The sequence below is a fragment of the Toxorhynchites rutilus genome, chromosome 2, assembly GCF_029784135.1.
Source record: "Toxorhynchites rutilus septentrionalis strain SRP chromosome 2, ASM2978413v1, whole genome shotgun sequence".
NCBI lineage: Eukaryota > Metazoa > Arthropoda > Insecta > Diptera > Culicidae > Toxorhynchites > Toxorhynchites rutilus.
This window is the reverse complement of record NC_073745.1, coordinates 48350164-48369187: the sequence shown is the minus strand read 5'-3', so window position 1 is coordinate 48369187 and position 19024 is coordinate 48350164. Positions and strand designations below refer to the sequence as shown.

General features: G+C 38.7%; 2 protein-coding genes across 2 annotated transcripts; one reads left to right on the top strand and one right to left on the bottom strand.

Moving 5' to 3' along the window:
- Positions 1 to 12764: 12764 nt before the first annotated feature.
- On the bottom strand, positions 12765 to 13755 carry LOC129768338 (chymotrypsin-2-like). Its single transcript, XM_055769916.1, has 2 exons — positions 13651 to 13755; positions 12765 to 13591 (listed from the first exon to the last, which is right to left on the bottom strand). The coding sequence occupies exons 1-2, from the start codon at positions 13700 to 13702 to the stop codon at positions 12894 to 12896; spliced, it is 750 nt and encodes a 249-aa protein (XP_055625891.1). The 5' UTR covers positions 13703 to 13755; the 3' UTR covers positions 12765 to 12893.
- A 728-nt stretch (positions 13756 to 14483) lies between these two features.
- Positions 14484 to 15354, top strand: LOC129769251 (chymotrypsin-2-like). Its single transcript, XM_055771370.1, has 2 exons — positions 14484 to 14541; positions 14603 to 15354. Exons 1-2 carry the CDS (start codon positions 14484 to 14486, stop codon positions 15313 to 15315), a joined length of 771 nt encoding a protein of 256 aa, XP_055627345.1. The 3' UTR covers positions 15316 to 15354.
- Positions 15355 to 19024: the final 3670 nt, after the last annotated feature.

The window sequence follows — 19024 nt, the reverse complement described above, 5'->3', positions numbered from 1 at the left end:
CTTGTCATATTGGAAATCAGGTCCAGCGTTGTGTGAACTTTTACATACTGACAAATATTCATAGCTCATCATTTCAATAGCAATACCAACATAAACATTATTCAAACTGACCTACTTTTCCTGATCGAAATGAATGTCAGGAATGAATAAAAGGCAGCCAAATTATTGAGAAAGCAACATTTCATTATATTTAGTTCAATTTAGAGAAAAACGGTAAACGTCATTAAGGTCTTCGATGTGAGTTGACCGCAGTTTGTTAGTAAGCATGCCGAATAAATTATTTGAGCTGATTGAGAACAAAGAGGACATATCTATTATGAACTTGTTGTAAATCATGCGAAAAAGATGGTAATTCTGTAAAGTAGTAATAATTTTAAAAACTACTAACATCTGGTTCTACAGTTATGAAACTCCCGCATTTTGGTTCTCTTTGAATGTTTCGTGCCTGAACAAAATAATGGTGGTTATAAAACTAATTTTACAAATGAAGATAGTCTTTGTACTCCATTTTATCATTTCTACCGATATCTTTCGCATATCTGGAGGCTCAGAAGAATTGAGTGGTTCTTTAGTTATGGAACGGAGTGTATGTTCAACTTATACAACCCGATGCGACATGTCCTTCAACACCCTGCAAAATTAATCTTATTTGCTACACTTGCACCACATTTCAGATGAAGCATCTGTGACGGTTCGTTAATTAAAAGACGGGAATTGGCCCTCTCAGATGCAACATGATACTACTCAAGTATCAGCAGATAATAACACAGGTTGGTTCTTTTGGCTTTCGTTTCATAGGTGCTCAGCTCTTTTTGATGTGCTCAGAGAACCAACGGATAATAACCGAAGAACAAAATGCGGATGTGTTATGTTGAATAGAGATTGATAAAAAAAACAACGACTTCAATAGTTCAAGTATCCTTGCTCTATTTGCAATCACTTAGCTATACAAATGAAGTGTAGTTCTTTCCCAATGTCGAGACATTCATCTGATAGTTTACAGTTTCAGGTGAAAGACAATGCTTTTGCTTTTAAGCTTCTCTCTCTCTTCACTATCGAACAATTCGTGAGGGTTGGGCAAGAGGAGCCCACTCAGCTCCTCCATATCTCTGTCTTTTGATGGGACAAGGATGGCAACCCACTTGTCACCTACTACAGATGGAAGAGCACACAAAGATTAGCTCTTGAGGGGGGAACCACTGTTGAAAAAATCTCACCCCATTGTGGTGTCTTTTGTAGAAACGATACTAGCGCTTGATTCCAAACTGGTGAAGGAAGAACTTAGAAGTATTCATCAGAGAGCTGTAGGGTTGTATTGTCCACAGAGCTGGAGATATTATCTCCGAATGGAGCGTCAAATTAGATTCGTACGGTGAGTTTCCTTTTGACTTGGGAAACTGGTTCGGTAATTGCTTGCCCTTGGACCGATACCCTTTTCTCGGTTCACTCTCGCGTTCGATCATAGGGGCAACTTTCAGATGAAATTGAGTCAAGCATAGACAGGGTCAGAGTCATAGTGAAATAATCACAACTTTACGAGCTCATAACGACTTTTGAAGTGGATTCGCGAGAGCTATGATGGAAAGTGAATCCGAGTAACTTTGCTTGCTTGTTTCACTTGGAAAGGGCTTGTTCCGCGAAAGAATGGAGATGATTCCCGGAAGAATCGGGTTCGCAAGTGAGGTGGTCTTGTGCTAGTAGAAAACATTCTAATAAGCATTTTTTTCCAACCTCAATGCCCATATCTTGGCTGTTATACTTCAGCTTGAATGCTCTTTATATTTATAGACTAGTACTAAACTCTAAACTCGAGATGAAAAAAGTTTTCCGCTCCTGTTCTGCTATGTTTGTTCATTTCATTCAGTTTAGTCGGACTTTTAATTTCATTTCCCTCAGCATGATGCTTCTTCATTTCAATTTTTATTACGAGAAATATTGTTTAGTCCCCTGCTGTAACTGAAAAGCGCTGAAAATTTTACATGACTGTATTGATTAAAGTAGTTGTACTTCGGAGCTTGCATTGGGCAGAATACAAATCGTTTTCTGTCATCCATCAAATCGGTTATCTCGGCCAGCAAAAGTAACGGCACAGAAATCTGCCCATTCGGCGGATTTGGGTCGCGCCGTTTCCGCCGTATCCTCCGATGAGTCGTAAAATTCTGCACTGTTTCATTATTCACTTACCATTCCGAGGATGCACGTGGAATGTATCCAAGTCGGGCAGCGCGGCGAAAGAAATCCAATTGAAAGCAGAAATATGTACGGACGATAAATATTAGATGAATTACAATTCCGGTGCCTTCGCTGGCTGTCGGTGGGAATTGGAAATCAACGGGCGATGAGAGAGAGAGGTGACCCGTGCCAGGTAGGCAACTTGGTGATGATGGGTGTGTCATTAATGTTAGAACTACTTACGCTGCATGAGTGCCGTATAAGCTTTGCGAAGATCGAGAGCTGGTAAGTACAGTAAATAAAATGATCTGTTGAAAGGGTTACTACATTCATGTTTATAACTTAAAAAGGAAATAACGTGATTTTGAATAGAGAATTAAAACAAATTTTCAAATCATTTTCATGAAATAATAGAAAATGCATACTGCTGCTGGCCATTAGACTAAGGGGCCGACATCGTTGAGGAATTTCTCAAACATTATTTTCATTCCCGAAGTTTCAGATAAGTTTTTAAATGTGAGTTGTCCAAACCAATTTAAACTCTTATAGCTATGCACCCACGAAAATGAGAAAACTGTTCACCTATTTCCGAGTAATTCAGTAACTGAGCTGGGAGATTCATTTTTTACTGTGTGAATTCTTCTCAATGGGTACCGTTTCGATGTGCACCCGTAGCCGAGTGGTTAGCGTCTCACATCATCATGCCGGGTGTTCGGGTTCGGTTCCCGTTCTGGCCGGGGGATTTTTCGTCAAAGAAATTTCCTTCGACTCGCACTATGGTCACGCGTATTCTAAAGTTTGCCCCTCGAAATACATTCGAGGCGTGTTATTTGGCTTAAGGAATCTCAACTAAGTATTAATAAATGACGCTAGTTAATGCATTAGTTAAGATGGCAAAAGTTTCACAGGGAACGTTAACGCCATTCAAGAAAGGTACCGTTTCGTATGCCGCTCGCCAGAGATTTCCAGATTAATCAGTTGCATAAACAAGGACCAAAATTGGCGATTTTTCATGGCTTTACATTCACACGCACTGAAAAAACCACCCATGTAGCATCAATCATAGTAACCCATGAGTCAGAAGAAAAAAATTTTACAGCTCTATCACTCGAAGGCTAACCGTGATGGCAAAAACAGTGGAGCTACTCAGAAGTGTGCGCGTTCAAAGAACGGTACCCCGCCGCGTCGAAACGGACATCGTGCGGCAATTTGTGGACGCCGGATACGCTTGTTCCGGCATCTACAACATCTTGGCACTATTCGACAACAATCAGAGCATCAGAAGAAAGCCCTGTTCCGCACGGCCGACGGACCTGAGCGACAAGAAGCTCCAAAGGATGAAGAAGAGGAAGATCGAGGGACCATTTTTTCTGCAAGATAATTTTTTTTAATAAAAGTCTAGCTCATTCGTTTCAATTTGATATACCGATCATCTAAATCGGTTTAGTGGTTCAATAGTCATAATTTTTTGAAAAAAAGCCCACCCTAAGATGGACATGTTTTGTGATAAAGAACAAAATAACAATTTTTGACGAAAATCTGAGAACCACTATATGGGTTGGGCATGGCTGTATTTATAAACTTGATTAAAAAGAATTCTGCTTCAAATGTTGCACATTTTCAGATATCTTATATTGTCATATTGTGTGAAAAGTGATAGTTTTTTTTTTATCCCATATATTTATTTTAGGCTCATTAGCATTTTATCTGAAACAGAGCCGAATTTTAATCGTGTACATGTCACATGGTTATCATTATCTATAATTAGCACATTACACAGTTGCCATTTGCCAGTATTCCTTCTATACCATTACATATGGTACATTCACACAGTAGCCATTTAGGCGTAAGAGTATTCTTTCTGTTCTTCCATTATCCAGTTGGACCACCGGACAGCGGAGACAGTTGATTGATCATTGTTGAGTTATTTATAGAACAGCAGCCCGATGTTTCCTGCAGAGCAGAGCAGTTGTATGGATGAATCGATCTTATTTCGACCGTGGATCGATCTCCATCGCTGATGATTGTTGCGTGGACGTAGTTATTCTGTAACAACACAAAGATGGTCAATGAGGGCCCTGAGTTTTGAACTCACGATCGATCGCTTACTAAGCGAACGCGCAACCAATGTGGCTACGGAGACCCCCAAGTGATAGTTTTGTTCCTCATCAAAAAATATTAGACCCGTCTTTTTAATTTTTTTCATTCGGGTGCCCATTTCCATTTTAGGGAGGTCCAAAAAATCATTTTTTTTCCAAAAATGACTTTTGCAAAAAATCATAGCTTTCGAACTACTGAATCGACTCAGATGATTGATATGAGCTAGTCTTCTTCGAACAAATATGACATTTGCGAAATAATTGTATTTTGTTCTGTAATTATTGATTGTATATGTTTTTTTAAAATAATTTTCATGGCCACGGAACCAGCGGCGCTATATGATAAAATATCCAAAACCAGATGCGTTCTTTTTCGTTTTCCAGTAATTATTTTTCAACGTTCAATTTTTTTAGAGTAAAACGCTGGTGCGAACTTTTGCCTCAAAAGCATTTTTTCAACTTATCTAATTTCTAAAAAAAAATCTAAAACAATTCTTTGAAAAATTCTAAAAAAAATTCTAAAAAAATTCTAAAAAAATTCTAAAAAAACTTTAAAAAAATTCTAAAAAAATTCTAAACAAATTCTAAAAAAATCAAAATTTAGAAAATATTTGTACTGCGCAACACTGTTAAAATTCTCAAAAAACGCGCATATGTAGAAAAGGTGTAGAATCAAATTTCAATACGAATTAGAGTAGTAGTGAATCTCTAAATCTTCAAAAGAAAGTCACAGGAGGGTTGTGTCCGAGACACGACCGCATAGTTGACGTAGGATTTCGTTAGGTTATCTGTTAATTTTGGATATGTTTGAAGAATTAAATCTTTAAACACTTTGATAATGATTTGGTGGCACTGAAAAGGGCCGTTTTGTTTGGTTGTTGGATATTGTTTGTTCACTCCAACAGTGTTTACCGAGTGATGATGACAGAAGGATGATAAACAGTCATTGGTTGGTGCGTATCAGATAAAAGTTACAGAAGTGGATCGAGATATGATGAAAACCGCCCTCTATGATCCAAGACGAGGTGCCTCCTTTGTTATGTATGGATGAAATAAAGAAAAAAACTCACCAATATAATATAAGATAATTACCAATACCGAACACAATTATCAATTTTTCTCATCAGTGAAAACATGTTACTTTGATATAGAGAAAACATATTTGAAATGGAAAAGATAATTCTATTCGATAACTTTTACTTTCTGAGTATTTATTCAACCCAATGCGAATTTTAATTGGACTAAGAACACTCAATAATATTATATATGTTGAGCATATGGGAAAACACTTTTTCTAATATGTCTTCACTTTTCCAATTTTTTTCGCCGTATAAACTTTTCTTGGGTGAAAATGAACACAACAAAACAGACAGCTTAAACCAAACGACCCGTTCTCGAGCGGGAACACACCTTGGTTTTTATTTACGAAAATTGAAATAAATTGCTTCATAACAAGTCTTTTTTAACACAACTGCTACCATATACAATTTTACACTGACACTTGTGCTAAATTTTTCACAATACACGATCGGTCATTGATATAAAATTTCACGAAGCAACCAACATTAAAATTTTAAATTTAAATTTTATTTGCTAGAATTAACCGTATCACTCACCTTACTTGCAATATAAAAATGCCTCCAACTTGTGTATATTTGCGATGCCGATTTCCCCTGGCCACCTTGGTTTTGATGTCTCTGTTAGGGAAATTGTCTCGGTAGGAACAAAAGTTTCCCCTACTTTCATGTATTTACAATGCCGATTTCCCCCAGGCAGCATGGTTTTGATGTCTCTGCTAGGGAATACATTTCGGTAGGATTTCATCATTAAATTACTGACCAATAAACGTTTGAAATTGGACAATTTTCACGATGTGCTCGATTTTCGATTTTCAATTTGTACCCGAAAAGACGTAATCCTACTTCAAAAAATTTCAATACTTCAAGATTTTTTTTGGTGTTCAAAATTTTGGATGGGTGTAAGTTCAAAGTTTCGAAAACGAGAGAGTGACGCTGGACTGCAAGGTTCTGAACGTTAATACCTCTTTACCGGCTGAATGGAGTGGTATTATTATCCGAACTTCATCCGAAAGATAAAATGTCAACTAGTTATATGATTGCCACCTATTGGTCCAAAAAATCGTTTCAATAGTTTAAAAATTGCTTTGAAAGTAAGCTATTGAAGTCATAACAATCTAGCTCATTGATGATGATTGGTGATGTGTTCCCGAACACGGACGCAAAATCTAGGCACCTGGAGAAACCGCCATAACGAATACATGCAAGCTGTGATATCTTTTGCCCGCTTGCATTAGTGTTTGGGAAACCATAGCGGACACATGCAAGGCGTGAGTACTTTTGCTCGCATCAGTTTCTGTTCTGCTCTCGTATGGAACGGTCATGAAAAATTTTTTGCGTGTGAATGCGTCCGAGCGAAGGAATATTCGCACTTATTTACGCATTGGACTTGGTGTTCCCGTGATGCAATCCAATAGCATCAGTTTCTGTTCTGCTTCCGCATGGAACAGTCATGAAAAATTGCCACATCACGATAAAAACGAAATTAATTTGATGCAAGGTTATGTAGACTTCATTTCGTTTTCACCGTGAAATGGCGCCCACAGTTTCTATTCTGCGCATGGAGTGATCATGAAAAATCTCGTGTTATTCTCACGAAAACAAAAATGAATCATGTATCAAATATCTTTAGTTGCACAAGGCCACTCAAATTCTATCGGTTCGTTTCGGAGCCACCAACAAGTTTGAAAGAGTTGAATTTTATGTTAATAACAATTCCATGCTTATACTCATCCACCCACACACAAATAATAACAACTTTCAGCAATCTTTCAAAATATTCATTCATTCATACATTAAGCATTGATTCAGATGTAATTTCAAATAAATGATTCCCGAGTTAATGGTAGTCCTACGTCTACCTTGCGGTTATATCACAGATATAACCCACTTCTTGTTTTTTCAAATTTTTATCTCGAAGCTATCGAGATTGGCGTGCAAAAAATTGAAAAGTACGTTTTTTACCATTGATCCTTTGTTGAACCCAGTCTTCAATGTTTCACAAAAAACACTGCGTCCAGGGTAAACATGTCCACGCTACTGTTCACACTTTTGTGTTTGAGTACAAACATGATTTTTTCGTACCTATGTTTGAAAATGTGACATGTTTGTATTCATAATATGTTTGGACATACGATGTTTAATCCCAATGTTTCACATGATGTTCGAACATGGTGTACATTATCTCTTGCATTTTCACCCCAAGCACCGGCAGTGCGTAGAGTAGAAGAAGCGAATTGGACACCACACCACCACCACTCAACGCGTGGTGTGTTGGTTTGTTGACATGGAAAAAATACTTTCCTATCATGGCAATGGGTGCTTCGTCTAGAATATTGGGCAAATAAAATAAACCTCTTTTTCTGTTCTGAACAAAATAAACATCGATTGATATCAGAGTTTTTCACATTTGATATCATTATTTAGTGCACGCATCAATTTATATATTGAATTCATGTAATATTCGCTATTATTAGCTATCTGAACAAATACTAAAATTGAATAGAGCGTGGCGGAGATGTTTTGTTACCCACAAGAAATTTTGATTACAGTATTCCTATAATTTTAATCGAATATAAAGTACCAGAATTATTCAGCAGTGACGCTAACCACTAGACCACGGGAGCAACAATTTTAGCTGGATCTTTGAATACAAATGGCCAATACTGCTTGTTCGCGACGAACGCGACCCGAGCTATAAAACGAGCGAAGAAGAGGTGAAGAAAGGATGATGCAATCGCATGCACACATAGCATATGTAGTGCAGTGTAAGTGTAGCTTTGAGTTTTTTCCTTCATTCAGTTTGTGATAACATCGAGAAATTAATGGTGTTTTTTAGCCGCTGAAATTTCTCTGCTGGTTCTGCTGTGTGCCGCTGAAGGTTGCATCTAAAACTAATTTTTGGGTATTTATTTTTTTGGTCAGCATTTGTACGACGTCGCCCGCTGTGCAGTCGGCTCCCCAGAATTTAATTGCCAACATGCACGCAAAAATAATCTCATAGAAATATTCTTTCTATTCAGAGAATTTTTTCTTTGCACGAAACCAAGGATCATTTTATCAGACTTGCAAAATGTGCATGAACTCATAGCCTCTCAGTTCGTGCAATTTTTGAAATGCGAGCTAAATTTCAAGTTCGTTTCTGTGAAAAAGTATTCTACGAAGAAATGTTTTGGGATGAATAATTTCTTTCCGTGCATGAAAACAAACGAAAGCAATCAATACTGCGACATTGGGTGATATGTTTGTACATGATGTTCTTGAATTATAAACACCGTGTTTGTTTTCACATGTTTAGGTTTGGGTATCATTGTTCGTGTTTGGGATAGACATTCAACACCAGCGAAAATCATGTTCGAATTCAAACAAAAACATGGAATTTTCACATCGCGTGGACATGTGTAAGTGTTTTTCGGAAGACTGGTTGAACCTCATAGGGGTTCAACAAAAATAGTCAAAATTTCTTATTTAGTACCCTATACAATATTTTCCATAAAGCGGGTGATTTGGTTTGGGGTTACTTTTCACTTTCATACCCGGCTTGACCCTTTGTAAATTTTGTTGATATAAATTCTTTTTTTCTTTTTTTTCACAAAATTGAACTTGGACAACTTAAAATTTGTTCAGAATTCCACACTACTTTTCACGCTATTTACTAATACTAACGTTTGTCTGAGTTCGTTGGTTTGAGTTCACTGTGGGTAGACAATAAACTGTGCATTAAATAAGATTGAGTACGCGAGTAAAAATATTCGTGTCAGGGGGAAATAAAAGTGTGGATTGAAGTCAATTGGATGAAGAGGCAGATTTGTATTGATTAGTCATTTAGAATATTTCATCAGTCATCCTCGATCTCAATGCTCGTCAATTCATTTTTTAGTCAAGTCAAATAATGTTGAAGGCGAATGCCGAAGTAGTGCTAGTCGAAACGAAGCAACTGAGAGGAGAGTGATGCATACAGCAACAATATTCATTTTTCATCTACAAAAATTTCGGGCCCTGGTCACGAATATTCTGGGCCATGTCACTCGGAATACATTCAAGGCTTAGAAATTGTAGATAAGCACGTTTGGTTATGCGGTGAAAGCAGTGGATTGGTAAGTAACTGCGTCGTTATATTATTTAATGCTAAAACCAGATTTGTATATTTTGCTACAAACCTACTAAACCTATCTACAAAGTTGGTTTTTTGATCCTTCATGATTTTTGACTCTTAGAACGTACGCTACAGCTCACGCCAAGCATTCCCATTTTGAAAATCTCAACAAATGTAACTTTATGGTGAATGTATACGGGGCGAAACATTTCTAGTGTCTCTGTAACACGTAGATTTTGATGAGGCAACAAACTGTCGATATTTTCTCTGGTCTGAACGTGTGCACGCAGCTAATTGTTTCTTGTTTGATCATCCGACAGTATTTATTACAATAATCAACAGGCACAATCTATGCCCCTTTTTGGTATCTTTAATGAACATTACACTAGCTTTCATTAACTTGAAGACCCTTGTTCAGTGTATGTTGCCGAACTGGCTGCAATATATCATGCAATTAAGACCATTGAGTCCTTACCACCAGATCACTATTTTATTTTCTCGGATAGTCTTAGCAGTATACAAGCCATTCAATCCTTGAAACACCAGACGAAAGCATCATATTTTCTTATCGAAATTAGGAATGCATTGAATTTTCTTGTTGATAACGGTATTCGAATCACTTTCAGTTGGATTCCTTCCCATTGCTCTATTCCTGGTAATGAGAAAGCGGATACACTCGCAAAGATCGGTAGTATGCAGGGCACAGTTTTTGAAAGACAAATAGCGTATTGGGAATTCTTCTCCATTTCCCGGAGGCAGTCACTCACCAGTTGGCAAAACCAATGGAACGGAGATGAGCTTGGGAGATGGCTATACTCTATTATCCCCAAAGTTTCAACGAAGGCCTGGTTTAAAGGGTTAGATCTTGACAGAAATGTTATTAGAACTATGTCCAATCATTCCGCACTAAATGCGCATCTCTTCCGCATAGGTCTTGCTACTAACAATTTATGCAATTGTGGTCAAGGATATCATGACATCGAGCACGTTGTTTGGTCATGTAATGAATTTTGCAATGAAAGAATTAAACTGGTTGCCGATTTAGAGGCTCAAGGAGTACACTGACGCATGCCAGTTCGCGATATCTTAGCTACTCGCGACCCTAATTTTATGTTCCTCATATATGTCTTCCTAAGAAGCGCTAATGTTATTATTTAGGTCACATCTCCTACTCCCACTGTCCATTCTCCCTTCCTTTCCTATTACACAAGCAGAACTTAGTACCCGTTGAGATAAGATCATTACAGGAGCTATTAACATAACAAGGAGGCACTCACTACCGAAGGATACCATTGCTACATCAACTGGCGATGTAGTTGTTACGACCCACCACAGGCACTGTTCCAGACAAGGATAATACCGACGAGGCAACGAAGGAATAAATTATTTTTTTTTATATTGCACTGTAGTTTTAGCTAATTAGACTTAAGTTAATAATTATGTAGTTATAATATATTCAAATAGTTTTAAAATGTATTGCTTGATGGTGGCTCTTTATCCACTCGAGCCTAATTAAATCAATAAAGGAAAAAAAAATCTATGCCCAAATGATATTTGAGTTGGTTACAATTCTCTTAAAGTTACGTTTAATAGCTTCCCTACATGAATTGAAATCATAGCCCTCTGCAATTCTGTTGAACATTCTGAGCAGACCAGATGTATTACCGTAGGTCGCGTAATTTGTTCGCCGGACCGGTATACGCAGAAAATTTTGGTTCTGCAGACTTCTTGGAGGCACCTGTAGTTTGAATGAACGGAGCAATGCCGGACACTCTGTTTTCGACGTCAGGACATCAGACACTAGCATAGCACGGGCGACATTGCGGCGAACAGCTAAGGTGTCTAAATTGATTAGAAAGCATTTACTCTCACAGCTGGGTAACCGGAACGGATCCCTCCACGGCAAGCGTCGAAGAGAAAAGCGCACAAACCTGCGCTGTACAGCTTCAATTCTGTCGACACCATTTTGGTAGTAAGGACTCCAAACTTGACAGCCACACTCAAGAGTCGAACGTACCAGCGAGCAGTACAAAGACTTCAAGCAATATATGTCATTGAAATCTTTTCCGATACGAAACAAAAAGGCCAGACTTCTGGAAGCTTTGCCAACAATATATGAAATGTGCTGCTGGAACGATAGTTTGCTGTCTAGAAGTACGCCTAGATCTTTGATACAGTTGGGTCTCTCGATAGAAGTACCGTCCTGAATCATATTCCGGACGCTTAAGGCATATGATGCAGAAAATAGATCCATGCTTTATGCATAGGTATTTAAATATTTATGAACGGGTAAATTCTACGTGCTCACGCTAAGCAAACGTCAAACACAAACTATAATGAGTAGTGTTGTCAGACTTTTGCCGATTATGTTATAATTCAAATGTAGTTCTCTTATGAAATGATAGTGAAACCAAGGGATTACTCTAAAGAAGCAATTGTGATATTAATTTTATAGTTTTATCATCTGTGCATTAAGCAATTCAAGATATTAGAATGTCCGAAATATGATGCTGTCCGAAATATGATTCAGAACGGTATCCAAGAGCTTATAATCGAACAAAATCGGTTCCCTTTTTCTTGAATAGGTGATGATGACACATTTACTTGGGTTCACATTCATGCGATTAGCAATACACCATTCTGCAAAACTATCCAACTGTTGCTGAAGTAAGCAGGCATCGGCAATCGAGTTGATTATAAAATAAATTTTCACATCGTCGGCGAATGACAAGCGCGGAAGGTTCAGCTTAAAATTGACATCATAAGTGCAAAAAGAAAATTAACGGCCCCAGAATGCTGCCTTGAGGAATCCCAGATGGCGCGTCGAATTTGTGTGGGAAATGATCACCAAATTTTACTGTTAAATGGAGACCGATTAGATATGACCGCAGCCAACTGATTATTCTGCCGCCAAACCCCAAATTCTCCATTTTAGAAACCGCAATCTCGTGATTAATGCTGTCAAACGCTGTTGTCAGGTCGAAATATATCGCATCTTTGGCACTATTGAAATCTTCCGTTATATAAGCCGTGAAATTCAACAGATTGGTTACAGTCGATCTCTTAGGCATAAATCCATGTTGGTCTTCTACAATGTAATGCTGGCAGACACTTAAGATCGGTTCCAAGACAACGAGCTCAAGCAGTTTCGCGACCGAGCTTAGGGCGGAAATTCCTCGGTTGTTGTCGACTTGAGTCTTGGCACTTTTTTTATGTACAAGCGAACGATAGGCCTTACTTGAACTGTCAGTCACATCGAGGTAGACGAGTTCCTGAAGCGTCGTTCGAAAAATAATTCAAAGTGTACATGAGATGCATACAATAAGTTTATTTTATTCAGTGCAGAAGAAAATTAAATGTATCGGCTGTTCGGAAGAATCGCACAATAACATTTTTCTGTTCATAGTTTGATGTTTTGATGTTATGGTGAATCAATTTCCAGCTTCTAGTTCATATGCCAGCGGTGCTCCGTATCCATGCCCGATGGCTTGGTACACTCGTGAAAACGTCTGGAATTCCGGTTGCACAAGGGACACCCCATGAAACAATTCCAACAACAGTGTGATTGACAACCAACGGGCCACCAGAATCCCCCATGCAGGTCCCTTGACCGAAGAGTGATGTCGTGCACAAACTACTGCTATGGATCTTATTCGCATTGTGGTAGTTATGCCTCATAGCACAGTCACGGTAGTTCAGGGTTCTAACATCCAAAAACTGCAGCATGACGGCCGCTTCCATTCGTTCATCTACCATTCCCCATCCCGACACTGTTCCAATTTGTCCATCCAATACCGGCGATTCACCCATCTTAATCGGCTGTACCGTTGTGCTCATCTCGATGGGTCTGATTGTCCTCAGTAAGGCAATATCATTGTTCAGTGTGAACTGATTGAAGTCCGGATGGTTGATTATCAGCTCCACATCGTACAATTGTCCACCGATTGTGCGATCGATTGATCCCACCATTACCTGGAGCATATGGGGTCGCACACCTATTGTACAGTGGGCTGCTGTTAGAATCCAACGGTCACTAACAATGACTGCTCCACAAACTTGTTCCCCCTGTTGGGTGTGCAGTGCCGCCACAAAGGGAAACTGTTGGCGGGCTGCTTGTGCGCCACCTACAATGCGATTGGATGGCGGCCCTAGAGTGAGAAATTCCGGAATGATTTAAATATTTAGCTGACATTTATTTGTGACTCACCATCCCCAAGAGTGGAACTAATAAAGCAAGCGAGCACAAGATGGCGCAACATTTTCAGTTAATATACTTAGTAAGTTGATTGTTGCTCGGGTTTTTATATCTTCCGTTGCAACGAATGGTTTTTGCGATTCGAATTTGTGCACCCAATTAAAAAATTCACTTCCAACAACCGAAACACCATCTGCCATCATTCACTTGTTCACTTGTTTTTCGTTACAACCATTGACATATGATGGCTACCATCGGCGTTTCTAAGAGGGTGTACGGTTATCGAAACATGTGTTTCTTTTGATCCGATAAACGATTGACTGCCAATCAGGCAGAGCTACTGTCTTGCTGAATCAGATAAGAGAGTTCCGTCGTGTGAGATACCGGAATTGTCAAGTAAAAACTTGTATCTTTGTCGTGGTTTAGATTATTTTTTATTTCATGATACTGGTCTCCCCTGATAGAAGATCACAACTTTCATCTATTTTTGCATCAGTCGAGATTCATTTTTCCTGTGCTTTTTACACAACGCTGTAGACTATTTCTCATCTAGCTTCCATTTTGCACAGACTTTTTCATATGTAAATCACACCACAAACAAATCATAAAGACGTAATATTACGTCAAAACAACCACTTTCTGATAAAGAGCAGTAATTTTCAAAATCGAATAATAGGTGAATTATGTGAAGTCGGACACAGGAAGGTTCATATCTATTCGAAACGGACAGACTGATCGTTCCTAATGATACTTATCTACGAGTGACACAACACAACCGACTCCGATATGGCCTGGTTGAACATATAAAACCATTATTGAGAACCTGCTGCTAGTCACTAAACAAAATGTTTCGAATCTGGTTGCTAGTTGTGCATACGAGCGCAGTCAATGTATTCGGCATTAGTGAGTATACCGGGGATGAAGAACTTCCGTGAATCTCTCCAATAATGTTCGTTTGACACAGCCCTTCCAGGCGATTTTCTACAAGGAAACGGACGTATTGTTGGTGGGAACAATGCTGTCTCGAGACAGTTCCCATTCATGGCCTCCCTGCATACCGCTGTGAACGATCATATCTGTGGGGCCTCAATTCTAAGCGAGCGTTGGCTTGTGACAGCTGGTCATTGTACAGTTGGAAGACTACCCGAAGGTGTTCGAGCTGTCGTTGGATCACATTTGTTCAACGCAGGAGACCATCATCGGGTGGCTCGTATAGTGAACCACCCTTCGTTCGACCCAATAACCTCTCGGGGTGATGTTGCGTTGGTACAAACTTCATCGATGATGATATTCATTCCCGTCGTTCAGCCAATCGCTCTGGCAGACGAGATCGTAGAAGCGGCAGTTGGTGCCATAATAGTTGGTTGGGGAAGGTTGAGCGCCACTGGTGGATTTTCGAACACTTTGCAATGGAAAAATGCTGAAATTATCTCGCTTGGTGAGTGCCGTGGGCGGTTTTCAGATTATTTTGCTTCGCTAGTTTCCACCGAAAACATTTGTACGACGAGTGCCCCGGGTGGAGGTGTTTGCTACGGTGATGCTGGTGGTCCTCTAGTTTTAAATGATCAACTGCAAGGTATTGTTTCTTGGTGGATCGGATGTGGCACCAGTACGCCTGTGGTTTACACCCGTGTATCGTCCTATCGCGAATGGATTTTGGATACGATCAGATCGTAAAGTTTTATGGAACATGACATGATGAAAATAAAATATTTGAGACCGTGAAATCATGCAATCGTTATTTCTCTCCAATACATCTGAGAGGCATACACTTCGAAGCTGTCTGTTTAGATTAAACGTGCGTTAATGTAAAAATATATATAATTTTGCCTGAAATTTTAGGTTTGTTTTAGCGTAGATAGAACTGAGGAGAATTCAGTTAAGGTCAAATACGCTCTGTTTTGTTCCAACAACATCATGTCTGTCTCAAAAAAACCCTCATCAGAAAGAAAGGCTGCAATAGTCGTTTTGGTTCACGATGAACTCTCTTAGTGCCAGATCGGACTGTAAGGAGGATATATAAGAACCTCCCAACCAAATTTCCCGAGTTAGTTAACTTTGAGCAATTGATTTCTACTGACGGCATCAAGGAATTGTCATCAAGCACACAGCAAAACCTTCCCGATCGTCAATCCTTGGTCAACGGTTCGTCATGCGTTTCTACCACAACTGTTTTAATTTGACGCTGTCGAATGTGACCCACTTTGCATCACCAGTCGTCATACACTTCAGAAATAGGTCGATTTTGTTGCGATTCCGCAGCGATTCATGTTGAAATCGGTCCATGAGGGTTGTTATTTGCTCTTCACTCGGATGGCACCAATTAATCCTTCTTTTCGTATTCGGTGATTCCAAGTGGTTCCAAATGGTTTTTGTGTAATGTTTCGCTCTAGTCGTTTTCCATTATTTCATTGACACTCTGAAAAATAACTGCCCAAAATGTGGTGCATCTTTGGTATTAAAATTCCTGAAACGGAATCGACTCAAGTGAAATAGCGTGTGATTGTGGTACTTTTGATGAATTTCATGCCAACTCGTCTTAGGAGTTGGCAGCATCATCTCAGATAGTAGTGAAACGTTGTGGGTGTAAAGACATGGGTAATTTAAGCAACTTTGCATAATTGAAATATTCGAAATTTGTTACGGATCGGCACGGATTCGACAAAGAGGAACACACATCGATTTAATTTCAAATTAATTTACTTACACAACTACAAAAAGATACACTAAACACTTGAACATCCGCAACACATCCTGGATCCGCATCTGGAACCTGCAACACTGCAACAACAAAAATCTTATATATAAAATTCTCGTGTCACGATGTTCGTGGTCAAGCTCCTCCGAAACGGCTCGACCGATTTTAATGATATTATACTCAAAAAACTTGGTAGGCATGAGAATGGATCGTAAACTATATATGATACCGCTAGGATACCTATTACTTTATATTTGATACCGATTAGGGTGGTCCCATGCAAATAAAATCTGAATAACTTTGTTTTCGTATTTTTTCGCATAAATTTGGCTTGAAAAAAAAACTTATAACTATATATAACCAATTTTCACCCTCATCTCCTTTTTTTATCGCGATATATGTATGTTTATATAAACGATGCCAAATAATTGATTCGTCGTTCGTTTTTTAAACAGGATGAATTTATTTACGTTGTTCAATGCCAGATGGCACTTCGTCCTCTTCATCGAATTTCACCCTACACATACGCAAGTAACCTCAATTCGACTAAAACTAGGAATATCGCCGGCGAGCTGGAAGCCTTTTTGGATGAGCACAATGAATTATTGAAATTATTCTAAACACACCCATACTCGGAATGCAAAATAACAGTCACGCTATTGTCGTCAATCCTGATAAAAAACCGATTGAAGAGCACGTGTGCAGATCCAATGCGCCACAGTTACTTTAATTATTAGGAACATCATTACTCATTTTGAATTAATATTTTAATATTATGTGGTTGGAGGAGACGAAACAAACAAAAGAGTGCCCTCGATGGATTCATATGTGTGTTGGCGCAGTCAGGACAACGTCATTCTAGGATGTCTTGAGCTGTGTCAATAATCCATGGTCAACATATTCGCAAAGGTAGAGAGCGAACGACTGCGATTCCTATGAGACAATCAACAGAACCGGTTCGAGGAATGATAGCGAGACGCTATCATGAGTAACACCTACACAGCCTTTGTTCAAACGACAGCACATGTGTTCAAACAGAAGAAATGCAGTCTTTAAGGTGAAGGTGGAAGCTAGCTACAAATGGCTGCCACAATGGCGCTCATTTCTTTCATCTCCCTCCCTCACCTCTCGACCGAAAATCAATAATTTTGCGAAACAGTGTGAAGAAAATGATCGTTTTCGCACAATTCCCATCAAGTAATATCAACAAAACTCTAATCGATTACTCACAAGATATTAAATTTTCATCTGCTTTCGCACCGTATAGTGAAGAACGTCGGAAAACTCGAGCAAGTGCTCTGAAAGTTAAATTTTCGTTTTTCAATCTTCTGCAATGGTTTTGTTTGTATTGGTGGAAGCATCGTTATTTTTTCGACACTGATGCCAAACAACATCATCGAAACAGCTATAAAAACCACTCAATAAAATGTTATTCCGGAGTCATAGCGTCCCATGTCATGAAAATCAATAGAATAAAATTGTGTTGATATCAATACAATTATTATTTTTACGTTTAATGGGTCTATAATGTAAGTTTTAGCAACTTTAACATTGGGTAAGAAAATTGTATTGCAGAGCTCGGAACACTGCCACGGCTGCCTATGCTTTCAAAAACACTAAACGGAAAAGTATTAAATTCAATCTAAATGCCTCGGCCAACGAAGAGAAGGGTTAAGGCTTTCCAACGTCAATATGTGAAAACAATACGATCAACGAAGGAAAATATTAAGGAATTATCAACATCGAGTTACTATGCGAAAGAACTTGTTAATACCAAAAGAGCCCCAATTCGCATGTGTTATAAATTTGCTCATGTTACGTTCGCGTATAATCAGAATCATATGCAAATGCACCTTCTATATATATATTTATATTTGCAATTGTTCATCGGAACATATCGTTCATACATTTTACTTTAGTATTGAATTGTTATTTGTTTTTTTTTTCAAATGTATTCAAAGACTCGTGTCAATGAAGCGCCACACAGTCTGATAAGTGAATTGATCTATTTACGTGTGCTTTGCTCTTCTCTCACAAACACTATTACCCCATTTTTACACGAGGGTTTACCTATACTACAACAATGGCTAGCTTCCACCTTCACCTTAATGGGCTCTATTACAAAATTACACGTATTTCGTCCAACATGTTGCTGAATGTATACAAGATTTATAGAAGAATCGTTAAGTTCGGACTGTTTTCTAAGTATTTAAACAACATCGAGTAATGATTTTCTTCCAAATTCAAGCAATTTAAAATTATTTTCGTGTCTGCTAATCTGATACAGATTAAATTGCTCCACGGATACGAATTACTTACTTTGAAGTTTGTTTTGCGCCGAGGCAAGGTTGCTACATTTCATGGCATGAATGATCAGATTTCTGAATGCTAAAGACGAATCCTGAGATCCGATCGTTCCGGCCCATTTCTCTGTACATCATAGATCTCATCTCCATCTCCATATCACACTCAGGTTCGGGAAGTTCGCACGGTCCAATGCAATACACGGTCAAATCTTCACGTATCTGCTCGATATCCACGTGGAATCTATCCTTCATCGATCATAATCAATTAATTTTATAGATCGTTGAAACATTTGAACACACATGTATTGCAATACATGTATGTACATGTATTGCAATACATTAGTTATTTTTCATTCAACAGTCAAAATATTCACTAGAAGTA

Coding starts and splice junctions, on each gene's coding strand:
- LOC129768338 (XM_055769916.1), bottom strand. CDS start 13,702: ATGTTGCGCCATCTTGTGCTCGCTTGCTTTATTAGTTCCACTCTTGGG. Junction 13,592..13,650: donor TAGTTCCACTCTTGGGGATG/GTGAGTCACAAA, acceptor TTCTCACTCTAG/GGCCGCCATCCAATCGCATT.
- LOC129769251 (XM_055771370.1), top strand. CDS start 14,484: ATGTTTCGAATCTGGTTGCTAGTTGTGCATACGAGCGCAGTCAATGTA. Junction 14,542..14,602: donor AGTCAATGTATTCGGCATTA/GTGAGTATACCG, acceptor CGTTTGACACAG/CCCTTCCAGGCGATTTTCTA.